Source organism: Cornus florida, unplaced genomic scaffold (genome assembly GCF_030987335.1).
Source record: "Cornus florida cultivar Cherokee Brave unplaced genomic scaffold, ASM3098733v1 CherokeeBrave_3.0.0_Hap2_Chr04, whole genome shotgun sequence".
Taxonomy (NCBI): domain Eukaryota; kingdom Viridiplantae; phylum Streptophyta; class Magnoliopsida; order Cornales; family Cornaceae; genus Cornus; species Cornus florida.
The window spans coordinates 8,868,471-8,882,454 of NW_026775574.1; the positions used below are offsets into that span (position 1 = coordinate 8,868,471).

At 35.7% G+C, this 13,984-nt stretch overlaps 1 protein-coding gene and 1 pseudogene across 5 annotated transcripts; one reads left to right on the forward strand and one right to left on the reverse strand.

The window, feature by feature from the left end:
• Positions 1-438: 438 nt before the first annotated feature.
• LOC132305593 (U2 spliceosomal RNA) lies at positions 439-575 on the reverse strand (annotated as a pseudogene).
• Positions 576-1,461: 886 nt separating this feature from the next.
• Positions 1,462-8,497, forward strand: LOC132302695 (putative F-box protein At5g62060). 5 transcript variants are annotated; one of them, XR_009480899.1, is made up of 3 exons: positions 1,462-1,778; positions 6,498-6,554; positions 8,142-8,497. XR_009480899.1 is itself a non-coding variant. In XM_059799615.1 (3 exons), exons 1-3 carry the CDS (start codon positions 1,717-1,719, stop codon positions 8,179-8,181), a joined length of 228 nt encoding a protein of 75 aa, XP_059655598.1. In that variant the 5' UTR covers positions 1,462-1,716; the 3' UTR covers positions 8,182-8,497. The 5 variants fall into 5 exon arrangements, 3 of the variants coding, with proteins under 3 accessions (XP_059655598.1, XP_059655596.1, XP_059655597.1); XR_009480900.1 differs by lacking the exon at positions 8,142-8,497 and adding an exon at positions 5,567-5,692 and having other exon boundaries at positions 6,498-8,123; XM_059799615.1 differs by lacking the exon at positions 6,498-6,554 and adding an exon at positions 5,567-5,692.
• Positions 8,498-13,984: the final 5,487 nt, after the last annotated feature.

A 13,984-nucleotide genomic window follows, 5' to 3' on the forward strand; every position in this document is an offset into this window, starting at 1 on the left:
AAAACCTCTTTTTATATTAATTAATAAATATATTTTTATATTAATAATACTTGTATAATTAGGCTTTCTTTAATTAAAAACTCATAATAAATAGATTAATAGGAACTTTGTGTTATAGTTTTATAGAAACTCTTTAAATATATCTTTGTCTTATATGATATAATTTTATTTAAAAAAAAAAATAGGTAAGGCACTGTTTGTTTGGTAAAGCATCATGCTTGTATATGAAGAACAGTTTTGGCAATTTAAGTTGGCCGACCTAAGCCAAGACAAACACAGTGCTTTATCATTTGTTTGGACTATCCAAAGACCATTATTAGTATTCAACATAACAACCACTTCGTATTTATACATACACATTCGTGCTTTATGTCTTGGCCTATTGAACAGTTTGGCAATTTTTTGTTTATAAAAACTCTTTTTTATATAAATAAATAAATACTGAAAAGTCAAAAAACTGAAAAAGTAGTACTATACTTGATCTTAGCCAAAAGATCAAGAAAGGTTAGCCAAAAGATCGACCCAAAAAAATTTAGTACTACACTTGATCTTAGCCAAAAGGCCGAGAAAGGTGTGATTATTATTTCTTTAGGTCTATAGTTTTATAAGAGTCTTTCATGTAATCTTTTTTACTTAAAACCTATGTGAGACAATAAAAATGAATTTTAATAGGTAATTTGTAATTTGAATTAAACTCTAAATTTTATTAGGTAATTTGTAATTTGAATTAAACTCTTTAAATAATTTTTAAGTAATTTTTTGATCTTAACTAAAGGACCAAGAAAGATTAGCCAAAAGGTCGACAAAAAAAATTTAGTACTACACTTGATCTTAGTCAAAAGGCCGAGAAAAGTGTGATTATTATTTTTTTAGGTCTATAGTTTTATAAGAGACTTCTATGTAATCCTTTTACTTAAAACCAATGTGGGACAAGAGAAATGAATTTTATTAGGTAATTTGTAATTTGAATTAAACTCTTTAAATTAATTTTTATAAATTTTATTAGGTAATTTGTAATTTCAATTAAACTCTTTAAATAATTTTTAGGTAATTTTTCATTTATAAAAATTCTTTTTTTATATTAATAAATAAATACTGAAACACTTTGCACATACAGATATAGTTAAAATATAATTAAAAAAAGATATAAAATAATCCATTTCTATAATATTATTTGTTTTGGTAATTCAAAAAAAGAAAATAGTATATTCCTATATATATATATATATATATATTTGACAATTTAGACTGTTATTCATATAAGGAATAAAAAAAGAGGAGAATTAAATGTGAGAGATAAAAAAAGATTAAAGGATAATTTTGTTGTAAAAATTTATATTTTTAATTTTTATAAAGATAGAAGGTATTTAATAAATAAACATGTAATTATAGTAATTGTGAGTAGCAAACTAACACCCTATAAAGGCGTATTTACATTCACAACTCACACCACAAAAACACCCTAAACTGCTAATTTCATGGATGAAAGAAAAATGGACCGTGAGCTCTCAATTCCATTACAAATTATCTTGGAGATACTCAAGGAACTTCCTGTAAAAAGTTTGCTGAGATTCAGGTGTGTTTCAAAGCTTTGGTGTTCCACAATTGACGATCCCATTTTCATCGACACTCATCAAACTCGTTCACATACTCGGCCTCACGGTACGAACACCCTCGCTCTGGTTTCGGATTCACAGTTTGATCAGAACACAAGTTATGATCTCTACTCTGCAGATCCAGAAGGAGGACCAGCCACTCACCTTCTCGCACTGCCTGAGGTAGATTCTACCAAACTTTTACAATATATTAATGGTTTAGTCTGTTTCGGAAACCGAATACTAAACCCTAGCACAAGAGAAATCCATGTCCTTCCACCAGTGAGTGAAACTTGAGAAATACCATCACTGCCTGAGGTAGATTCTATCAAACCTTCAGTCTGTTTTGAAAACCAAATACCAAACCCTAACCCTAGCACAAGTGAAATAATCAATATCCGTCCACCCAAGTTTGACATCTTCTTCGCGATAGAGGATTTTATTTCGCAACACTTTTTTGGGTTTGATCCTTCCACTAAGAAATATAAAGTGTTAAACATATCTCAATATAGAGGGCATTCTCGATCTGAGTTTCGAGTTGAATGCAAGATTTTAACTCTTGGTACAAACTCGTTGAAAGATATTGCAAATGGATACTTATTGCGGAATGACAATGGATAGTTATTGGTACATGGATACTTCTTGTTGCATTGGGGGCGTTATATATATTCCGTTTTATATTGTTTCCAAATTCAAGGAAATGATACTAGCTTTTGAGGTAGAACATGAGAAGTTTCGGATTATACATATCCCAAAGGGTGCCACTGATCATGTAGCAGAAGTTAGAGGAAATCTAGCATTATATGATCACTCTATGATTTGGGTATTAGAAGATTATGACAACCAACTGTGGAAGAAGGAGAATGTCTGTATACCTTGTAGCCCCAACGACAACTGTCAAGACCTATAAGCAACCACCCGCTCTGTCTACATCAAACACAACACAAACCTTCTGGCGAAGCATCACAAAAGATCACATAACCCAAACCACATTCAGGAGCTGTAGATTTTGTAGTTTGGAGGCGATTAGGGAGGCAGAAATGATTTGCCGTAAAGTTTTACATTAGGCTTTGGTATGTTTGTTAACAAAAATGGCACTTTAGCTTTTCCAAGAGTCGCGTCAGCAATTCCAAGAACCACATTAGCAGTTTTCACTTTCTAAAACTGTTTTTAGTCTTCTAGATAACTAATCCAAAACAAACTCTAGATTTTTTCTCCTCTGAGATTGCAATTTTCGTGGGCGGGTACGTTTGTAGGCGGGTGTGTGGCACTATCATGCTACTGTACTGGCTAGCTACGAGCGCAGTTTGGATGAAATCAGTGACTTGTTAACAAGATCTTTGATGAGATGCTGGGAAAAACAGTCGAGGACTATATCGTACATGCGAGGAACCATGCACGGAAGGGACCATTGGATAACAACCAATGGAATCCGAGCCTATAAATGGTAACTAAAGTTTTACAAAATAGTTAAGATTTCTCATGAAAATAAAAATATTAAATGTTCATTATAATTAGATATTTAAAAATAAGGCCCTATGCATAATATTAAATCATACTTATATTTCGTGTTTGAGATCCGAAGTTTCCTTGGCCTGGCGGGTTACTATCGGAGATTTGTGAAGGATTTCTCCCGTTTGGCAGTGCCTATGACCCGTTTGACCTGGAAAGGGATTAAGTTTGTGTGGAATGAAGCATGTGAGTCATCTTTTCAGGCGTTGAAGACAAGATTGACTACAGTTCTAGTGTTGGTGATACCTGAGCGTGGCTTGGGTTATGTGTTATATTGTGATGCTTCCCGTGATGGTTTAGGGTGTGTGTTGATGCATGATGGTAGAGTAGTGGCTTATGGGTCTCGGCAATTGAAGACTCACGAGCTTAACTACCCTACTCATGATTTGGAGCTAGCGGCAGTTGTATTTGCCTTGAAGTGTTGGAGACATTACTTGTATGGTGAAAGATTCGAGGTGTACTCGGATCATAAAAGTCTCAAGTACCTTTTCTCCCAAAAGGACTTGAACAATAGACAGAGAAGATGGGTTGAATTCTTGGAGGACTACAATTTTGACTTACAGTATCATCCAGGCAAGGCAAATGTGGTAGCAGATGCCTTAAGCCGGAAATCCCATGGAACTTTGGCTAGTCTGGCTATTCGAAAGTGGAAGATGCTTAAGGATTTGGCAGAGATGTGATTATATTGTTTTGATGACGATGTTGACAGTGAGCCAGCATTCTTGTTTAGTCTTGTAGCTCAGCCTACTCTTGTTGTACGAGCGATTGAGTCACAGAGACAGGACCCGGATTTAGATACCATTTACGCTTTGATCTCCAATGGTGAGATAGTGAAAGATTGGGCCTTGCATGCAAATAAGGGTCTACGGTTCAGAGGTTTGTTGGTGGTTCCTACGGTTTGTTGTGAAGACGTCTTACGGGAGTTTCACATTTCCCGCTTTGCAGTTCATCCAGATGGTACCAAAATGTATCACAATTTGAGACGTCAGTATTGGTGGAACGGGATGAAGAAAGATGTTGCACAGTTTGTGGCTAGATGCCTTACCTGTGAGCAGGTGAAGGCCGAACATTAGAGACCAGCCGGTTTATTGCAACCATTGCCTGTAGAGCAGTGGAAATGGGAACATATCACTATAGATTTTATGACAGGTCTTCCAAGGTCACGGAGGGGCAATGAGGCCGTATAGGTCATCATTAACAGATTGACCAAGACGGCTCACTTTTTGCCTATTAAGGCAACAGATGATGCAGAGAAGCTTATTGTTCTTTATGTGAAGGAGATTGTGAGGTTACATGGAGTTCCTGTAACCATTGTGTCAGATAGGGATGCTAAGTTCACTTCAAAGTTCTGGGAAGGACTTCAAGCAGCGTTTGGCTCAGCGTTGCATCTGAGTACGGCATTCCATCCATAGACTGACGGTCAGTCGGAGCGTACTATCCAAATTTTGGAGGATATGCTTCGGGCATATGTGCTTGATTTGGGTGGTAGTTGGGAGGATCACCTTCCACTTATTGAATTTGCCTACAACAGCAGTTATCAGGCGAGCATTCAGATGGTTCCATTTGAGGCGTTGTATGGTAGACATTGTAGGTCTCCTGTTTATTGGACTGAGGTAGGCGAGACAGCCGCCTTAGGACCCAACATTGTACGCGAGACTACTGAGAAGATTAAGTTGATAAGATAGAGGTTACTTACAGCTCAGAGCCGATAGAAGAGTTATGCGGATAAGCGGAGACGGCCTTTATCCTTTGAGGTGGGAGACTATGTTTTTCTACGGGTTTCTCCACGGAAAGAATTGATGAGATTTAGGAAAAGTGGCAAGTTGTCGCCATAATTCATTGGACCATTTGAGATTTTGGACTGTGTAGAAGAGTTTGCCTACAGACTTGCTTTGCCACCACAGTTGGACAGGGTCCACAATGTTTTCCATGTATCGATGTTACAAAAGTACGAGCCAGATCCATCTCACATTTTGAGTTGGGTTGATGTAGACATTGATGAGGATGTTTCCTACAAGGAAGGACCAGTTCAGATTCTTGACACACAACAGAAGGTGTTAAGGAACAAGATGATACCAATGGTGAAAGCCCTTTGGAGACACCATGGAGTCGAGGAGGTTACTTGGGAGCTCGAATAGGAGGTTCGCTCCAAGTATCCAGAGTTGTTTTCTCTCTCAGGTATGGCTTGATTTCGGGGATGAAATCTTTTTTAAAGTTGGGGAGAATGTAATGTCTGTAATTTAAAAGAAAAAGAAAAAGAGAAAAGAAAAAAAAAAAAAAAAAATAGGTGGGACCCACTAATGTTTAAGTGGTCATAAGACCACGTTTTTGAAAGCTCTGTAATCTCATTCTCTCTTCTCCCGTCTCTGTCTATATCTTTCTCGGCTTTTTGTTTTTTTTTTTTTTTTTAGTTTACAAATTCAAGTCTTGATTAATCCCTCATCTCTTATCGGATTAAGGTGCCGTTTGAGGCAAAACGAAGCCCACGACGAGCTCTACACATCCATACCATCAATTTCAGTTTTTGTGCACCCTTTGGATTTTGAAATTCAAGACCTATTTCAAGGGTTTTGTGCAATCTTGAGGTAGGGGCTTCCTAATTCACATTTTTCTTGCACCCTTGTGAGTTTTCTACTTTATATGTGATATAACATGCTTAATTGTGTTAGTTATTGTTTTGAATGCCATGATTAGTACCTATGTGAATATGTGGAGGCTTGTTTTAATGTTGTTATATGAGAAATATGTTGTACCATGAGTTTATGCGTATTGTATTGTTCTTATGCTATAAATGATGTAGGAAAGCATACTCTAGTGTGTTTTATAATAATCCCTCATTGATTTACCATTAAAGGCATGAGCTATACATGTGAATCATGGGATTGCATGATGGAAAAATGTTTTTGAAATGGAAACGAGGAATTTTGGAGATATGTTTTTGATGAAATGGTTTTATGCAAACCCGGTCGCTGCGGAGTTACCAACAGGCCAGATGTTAATATAGCCTAGAGGGGACTAGGGAGTCGCCCTAGTGTGGTTGAGCTAGCTGGGCCCATAATGACACCGCGGGGTTACCAAGGGTCAGGGACACTAGCCAATCCTCCTCTCGTGTCGCTGCGGGGTCACCAAAGGGCGGGCTGTATTAACAGTTTGAAAGTGATGATCTTGAATTTGAAAATGGGGAGCGACATCGGCATGCATTTGCATCTCCATTGCATCTTGTCATTTGTGTTGAGATTGGTAACCATGTTGTATCCTTCCCCTACATTGTATGATCCCTATCCCCATTGGTCTATGCTTTGTTTGGATTCACGGGGTTTCAAGAGGTGCGTCTTAGGCGTCACCTACTGAGCATATTTGCTCACCCTACTATTTATATTATTTTTTCAGGTCTTGGAAATGAACCGGTGGACGACAATCCACCTCAAGCTTGAAAGTTGTTAGAAGGTTGTTTGCTATTTTGTATTTTCTATGTATACTCATAGTTGTGGAAATGTAACTAAGTTAGTATTCATGGCCTTGTAACTTAAGAACGAATTTATCTTTTGTTTAATGTAAATGAAACTAATGGAATTGTGGTATATATTTCCATGCAATTGTATCATGTAACGTTATAAGATAGGGACTTTAGATCTTAACTATGTATTTTGGGACTGTAATTATGACAAGTTAGACTAATTGGTGTGTGAATGTTTCACCATGAGAGGAACTATGTTGAGGTATAATGAACGGATGAATGGGATGCTGGATTGTACTATGTGTTTTGTGTATTGGGACAGGTTGTTGAAGGACCATTTTTAGGGGAGGTTATGCTGAAATTTTTTTAAATTTTGGCATCAGCTTGGGTTGTTACATGCAGGGGATGTAACTAAGAGATTGTTGAACATTTTGATTGGCATAAATAAGTTCTAATTATTCTCATTTGGAAAATTCAATAAATTTGATGCCACAAGTTTTAGTTGCAGTGTGGACTCTATTTCAATGCTTAGAAAACATAGGAAAGATTAGGAGTCTTATGGTTGTGGCAATGTCACAATGGTTGGCTCTTAGATAACTCTAGCCCTCTTTTAGTCTATTAAAAAATGGAGGCTAGAATCTGTCAGAGTTTAGGTATTCTTAGATGCTCAGGGAGCCTTTGTGATCATTCTGATGACCTATCTTTCCTTTCTTTTGTTTTTTTTCCTTCTCTTTTGGTACTTGTTTCAGATTTAGTGAGTACTATTGAGTATCTAAAAATTTGCTGCCCATCTACCACTGGCAATTACTCTGACATCACTGTAGGATTTTGTGGAGCATCATCAGATGAAAAATAGTATGTCTGTGCCACCATGTGCTCCAAATTGTTACAACTCGTGCTTAAATATAAAACTTATTGCAAATGTTTCAACTATAAACACGCGCGCGCACATTTTATTTGGTACACTGTTGTTTTATCTTTATTTTGTAATTAATCTTGTAACGAAAAATTGACTTTCGTATCTTATGTTAATCATAGCTGTCTTCTTTTATAAAATGAAAGAAGGTATAGAAATGAATGTTGGAGTCGAAGATAAAATGCCATTACCTAGTATTGATCCTGTAACGCAGATACTGAGAAGGAAAGGCTAGATGCTATGCTTACATATTTCAATGGATTTGTCTAACTTTGTTATTAAGATAAGATTGAGAAACTAGCCTGTTTGGATCAGAGTGCAATGATCTGCATTATCAATTCTAGTCTACAAAAGAATTCTATAGTTTCCATGTCTAGCAACCTACTTTTTTATTTGTACAAGTTCCTCTGGTTTCCAATTTCATCAAAATTAAAGCGTTCATTTAGCAGTGCTGTCCAGACTGAAGCTTGTCATTTGAATGAAAAGGGCAAAAAAAATTGTTCCTGAAGCTTGAGCTTGGCTCATTTTGTTTGTACAAAACGAATTTTGAGTTCAAACTCTAGCTTGAGTTTGGCTCCTTTGTACTTGACAATAAAAAATGAACTCATTTCTTATCGTGCTGCAGAGACAAACTTTTTAAAATATTTTGGTTCCTTTGCAGGTCAGCCAACTTAAGAATAGGGCCAGGAGAAGCACATTGATGTATCTTCAGTTCTTTGGAGTTGGTACCGTCCATACCATACCGAATGTGTTATTATGATCATGATCTGTTTGGTAGGAAGGAGGAGCACATTGATGTATCTTCAGATCATTGTATTTGTTATGATCATGATCTGGAAAGTAACAAACTGAGATACTGCAACCTACCTGTAAAAAGACATTCAAAGTCAAGTTTTTGCTTTACCGAATGTATGGAGAGCTTATTTCAACTGAAGGTGATGTAATCATGTTGCAAAAAAGATTGCTAATCATTTTTTTTCCCGGTCAATTTCAAATTTGTTATTTTTACTCTTTTAACTTCTTTTTTTCTTCTTATTCCTCTTTAATTTTTTTTCTTCTTATTCTTCTTTTGATACTTATATTGTACTTGATACAATGCTTCAACAGATTGGAATAAACTTCAAGCTAACTAGGTATGAGTTCTTAGAGTTAGAAGAATGAATGAATGAATAACACTACGGGGCCTATTTGTTAGGTTTCATATCAATCTTAAGGTATGTTGTAAATTTTTTTAGCTTATTGCATTTTAGAAGTTAAATTAGTAGATGCAAAGAGTTGAAACCTGGTACTCCAAAGTTTACCGGAGGCACTAACTTAATAGACTATCAAGGCATCCGCATGATGGCAGATTGAAAAGCAGACTTTTTGCATTCATATTTCACTCAATCAGAGTTGAGGCCTTATTTCTTTGTTCTATATACTGTATATATGGTTTCAATGTGTTGGGTAACAATGTAATTAGCTTCTTTTGACCAAGATTACTAATTTCAATAATTTGATCATCTTTTAAACAGCTAAATGTGATAAGTGATCAGATTGCATTTTTTTCCCCGGTTATGGAAACTGATCGAATGTTATTAAACAAAGAAGAGAATAAACAAAGAAAGAACTTATAGTCGAGTGGGTTAGTGCCTCCGGTAGAATTTGGAGTGCCAGGTTTCAACGGCAGCCTCAACCAAGCAAACCCCAATTTTTTGATTTTTAGTTCTCCTAAAACTGAAAATACTGGCTTTTAAATAGATCTTGCCCTCCTAGAATCTGTTGAGTTTAGATATTCGTAGGTGCTCAGGTAGCCTTTGTGATCATTTTGTGAATCTATCAAAAATCATTCGAACTCGAGCGGAATCTAGATATCTGTGTTTGAAAGAGGCTCAGACATTGTTATCGAAGCTTGAGCTTGGTTCTATGTTATTCGTATAACCAATTTTTAGCTCAAATTCGAGCTAGAGTTTGGCTCATTTACTTAACAAACGAAAACGAACTAACTTCTTATAAAGCTGCGTAGCCCAAACTATTATAAAAGATTTGGTTCATTTGCAGGCCAGCCTACTTAAGAATTGGGCCAGGAGGAGCACATTGATCAGTGTGTCTGAATTCGTATGTTCAGTTCTTTGGAAGACTGACTAAACATATATGCGTGCGTGCTGTGGACCTAGAAGGATGATGAGCTATGTTCCTTTTAGAGTTTAATAATATTTGAAATTCAAGTAAATAAGGGAGGCGGGTAAATAAAGCTGAGTTTGTGGAGGGTGTTTGATGCAAAGACATGATTAAAAATGGTCCTCACATCTCAAGAAATCTTTGTCAAAACCATGTCCATGCCAATACATTCACTTAATGGCCATATTTTAGGTGATATTGATTGAGGGAATGTGTGTATCTTGTTTTTGGAAATTTAGTTCAAGTGGGACTGGGGTTGACACTTCCACTAAAATGAACATGATGCTAGTTGTGGACATGGACCACTGCCACCCTTTTGACTATGCTACTAATTGCGTGCCTAAATTTGATACTCATGCAATACAAAAAAAACCCCTAACAGAAAAAGAAAAAAAAAAAAAACTTGTTAGTGATGATGGTTGGCAGTCGTGGTATTGTTCGCGGTCGCGATGTAACAAACTTGGACAGATATCGGGTCTGCTAAATTGGCTGGTTCATAGAGATGTGTAACAATATCGGACCCTTGAAAAAGGGTTACAAACCGACCGATACGGCAAACTATATTAAAGATTGCGTTACTTAATTTTTTCATTCATTCATTTATCAGCATGCTCTAAAACCATGTTAATCACCAATTCCACTAAAAACTTGGCTTTTCGAGGAGCTGGTTGCTTCTTCTTCTTCTTCTTCTTCTTCTTCTTTATTTTTTTTTTTTTTTTTATTTATTTTTTTGGCCGTACTCTGCTTTGTTTGTTTCAAATCAGTACCCATGGTTGTGGACCTTGTGGTCACTTCTGCAACATAGCTCTGCCTTATTATGGATCATCTCTTTGTTCCTTTCCTTGTTACTATTGACCTCTTGAATTGATTGAGGAACTTGGAAGACAGGCATGTAATTATTTTAACAAAATTTTCAGATTTTGTTTGGTTGGTATAGAATTAGAGTTTTGGAATTGAAATTGGAGTTTTGAAATTGGAATAAAAAAAAAAAAAGCAATTCAAAAAATTGAACCAACTTTTTTACCAATTCCAAGGCTCTAATTATATGCCGTCAAACACAACCTCACTGTAATTACCAACGAAATGTAACAAAATTGATTATAGATGATTCAGGTGGTATAACCTCTTCTCCCTAGGAGAAGTGACAGTTTGAGCCCCATGGATAGTGCATTTGTGGGGCGTCTTGGTCATCCCCACCAACTGCTAATAAAGTCCAATTACAAAGGTACACGTGGTCTGCAATTACAAAATCAAGAAAGTAATAAATAAGAAAATTAAAAGTTAATGTCCTTATTTATTGATTTTCTAATTTTGTAATTAGGAACTATTTATGCATTTGTGATTGGACCACATCAACGATAATATAAATGACTTACTCACCGACGAATACTGAATAGGTAAAGAAACACTAGCATTGCATTGCTATTTCTTAGTTGGAAGCAGAAACTGTGCCTCCGTGACACAGTCATGGGCCCAAAATAAACTCAAATCCCAGAAAATCTGTTTGTGTGTGAAAAGAAAATCATGTATAATCAAAAGTGTTTGTGTCTGTGTGGTGGCCTTTTCTCTCTTGTTTTAGATGATCAAAGAATCTGTATTAAACAATTCTGATGGAATAATTGACCAAACAGATGCTTAAGCTTGTGTCACTGGCCGGTGCCATACAAACGAGATAAACTGAGGTGCCATTGAGCCTGAATTCGCTACTTCGATGCCTAGGTGCTGTAGTGATTTTCGATAAATTACATCTATTTTTAACACGTTTTTAATGCAGTTGCATCACTAAATAATGTAAATGAAACGATTATTGGATTGTTGAAAATAGACGTTAGTGCGTTGAAAAATACTATAGAATTTACATAAATAAAATATGTTAAAATATATATAAGCGTATTAAAAAACACTACAGAAACTATCATGCCCAAAACCCTTAGTAGAGGATCCGGGCTCTACGTACATCCATACCCATTTCACTTGAATTTTCTCTTGTCAAATTTTTTTTTTATATATTTACGCATAAAGTAGAATATTAGCCTAAATAAAATCAATAGATGAATAGTTGGTCAAAATTTGCCGCGTGTTAAGCATCTTTTTGTTGTGTCATATGTATAATATATGGATGCCAGCAATGACACTTTATCACTCTGATAAGATAGTGATTAACTTCCAATTAGGCCAACAGTAGTAGTAGATTTTATTGGCAAATCTTGGTTTGTTTGATGGTGGCTTCTTTAATTTTCACTTTAAATTCCAATTAATCTTTTTTGTCCCAGTCTTGATCCTCATTCCTCACTTTTTCTTTTGCTAATGCTTCTAAAAGTCATGTTAAATCACACAACTATATATAAATCAACATGACATGTTCAAACTGTGATCATTATTGTTGCACTTAAAAAAGCAAAGAATGATATAGAGAGAGCCAAAATAGAGCAGATTTTCTTCTATGTTAATGACAAAATATTATGTCAATATATATATATATGTGTGTGTGTGTGTGTGTGTGTGTGTGTGACAAAATGTTATAAGGGACAAACCATTACAGCAGAAGCGTGGTTGGGGTGTCAACAGTTGCAAGAAGGTGTCTGACTGAGAGAGGTCCTCTTCAAGGTTTCATCATCATTCATCAAAAAGGAAATTAGTGGGACCCATGTCTCCTCAAACTAGCTTCTTCCTTGGTAGTATGGTACTATATGTGGGTGTACATGGGCCTGTCTGCATTTGAATTATATCACCTTTTTTTCTTGTTTTCTTTTTATTATACGGAGTATATATATATATATATATATATATATATATATATTTAAATCGAAACCCAAATTTAAATATCCATTATGAGAGGGAGATGACCGTTCCTTCTCACTTTATGTAGTGGTATGAAGAATTTAGATTGTAAAGAGTGAGAAAAGCATAGGTGGTGTGTGAGGCATCCTAAGCTTTTAACGGCACAACATTGAAAAAGGAATATATTCTATCTTCACTCATGGATAGACCTTATTAAAATTTGAAAGTGACAATGGTCCCTTCTAATATACTATATTTAGTCAAATAAGATGCCATTTTACACTACATAACATAATATTTTTGCCCTTTCTTATCGTTAAATCGACTCTACTTGTCTCAAGAGTGACATATAAGTCATGTTCTCCTAATGAACTATGAACCCCAACCATCCAGAGGAGGTGGGGTTCACTCTAGCGTGATCTCCATCGAGTTTTTTGTATATCAGATCGTTCAGTATAACAGATATATATATATATATATATATATATATATATATAATATAACTTAAGTCACATAAAACGAGAACAGGAGAGAATTCAAGAGCGAGAGCGTAAAAACGATAACATTAAGTTACAAATAGAGAGAATGTGGGTAAGAGCGAGTGCGTAGCATGAGAGCGGTACCCATTGAAAATGATTATATGTGTTAAAATGTAACACGAGTCCGCGCTACCCATTGAAAAGGAGTATATGTGTTAAAATGTAACACAAGTAGTTGTGTCCTTGAGTGATTCAGATCTGCTAGGAGGTGAGTGGTTGATGTCATTGACAGAGTTGTGTACAGAGTACAAAAGTAGAGGTGATGTTGTTGGTAGGAAATTCAGAGGTGGAGTGGACTGTGCAGGTTGTGAAACGCGAGAGAGAGAGATAGAGACAAGGGTGGGGTCTGAGAGAGTCAACTGTTTTGGATGCTCTATAATGTTTCCCTTTCTTTAAGGGACAGTTCCAAAGGCATATGATATATGATATGGGTTGGTACAAATTGTTCAAAGCTAGAGGAGTAGTAGTAGTAGTAAGCTCTTTCCCTCTATTCAAACTAACCAATTTGTAAAAGAACAATTATTTCCTACTCATTTGGCTACCACCCACTTAGTGAATATCTTCATTATGATTATGGTCAATTTGTCCAAACCCACTTGTTTGACTCTCTTTTGACTACAATATTGTGTGTGTGTGTGTGTGTGTGAGAGAGAGAGAGAGAGTCCCTTAGTTGATTGACAGTGAATTTTGTAAATTCATGAGAGAAGATTTAATTATAAAGATAAGGATTCCCATCTGTTTGGAGGGTCTTGTGCATTAAACGACGTTGTTTTAATGCGTAAGTACGAAATTCAAAGTAAATTGCATGGAGCTCCAACATGGGTCCTACATTGGCAGGACCGGATTAGGATTTCTAGTAGGAGGAGCACAGTGATATATAACATACAAATATAAAATATAAAAAAAGAAAATTATTTAAATATGGCATGTTAAAAAAAAAAAAAAGAATTTTAAGAAATATAAAAAGACAAAAGAAAGAAATTTGGCATTCTCTTTTAAGTAAATGAAAAAAATTTAAAGAGTA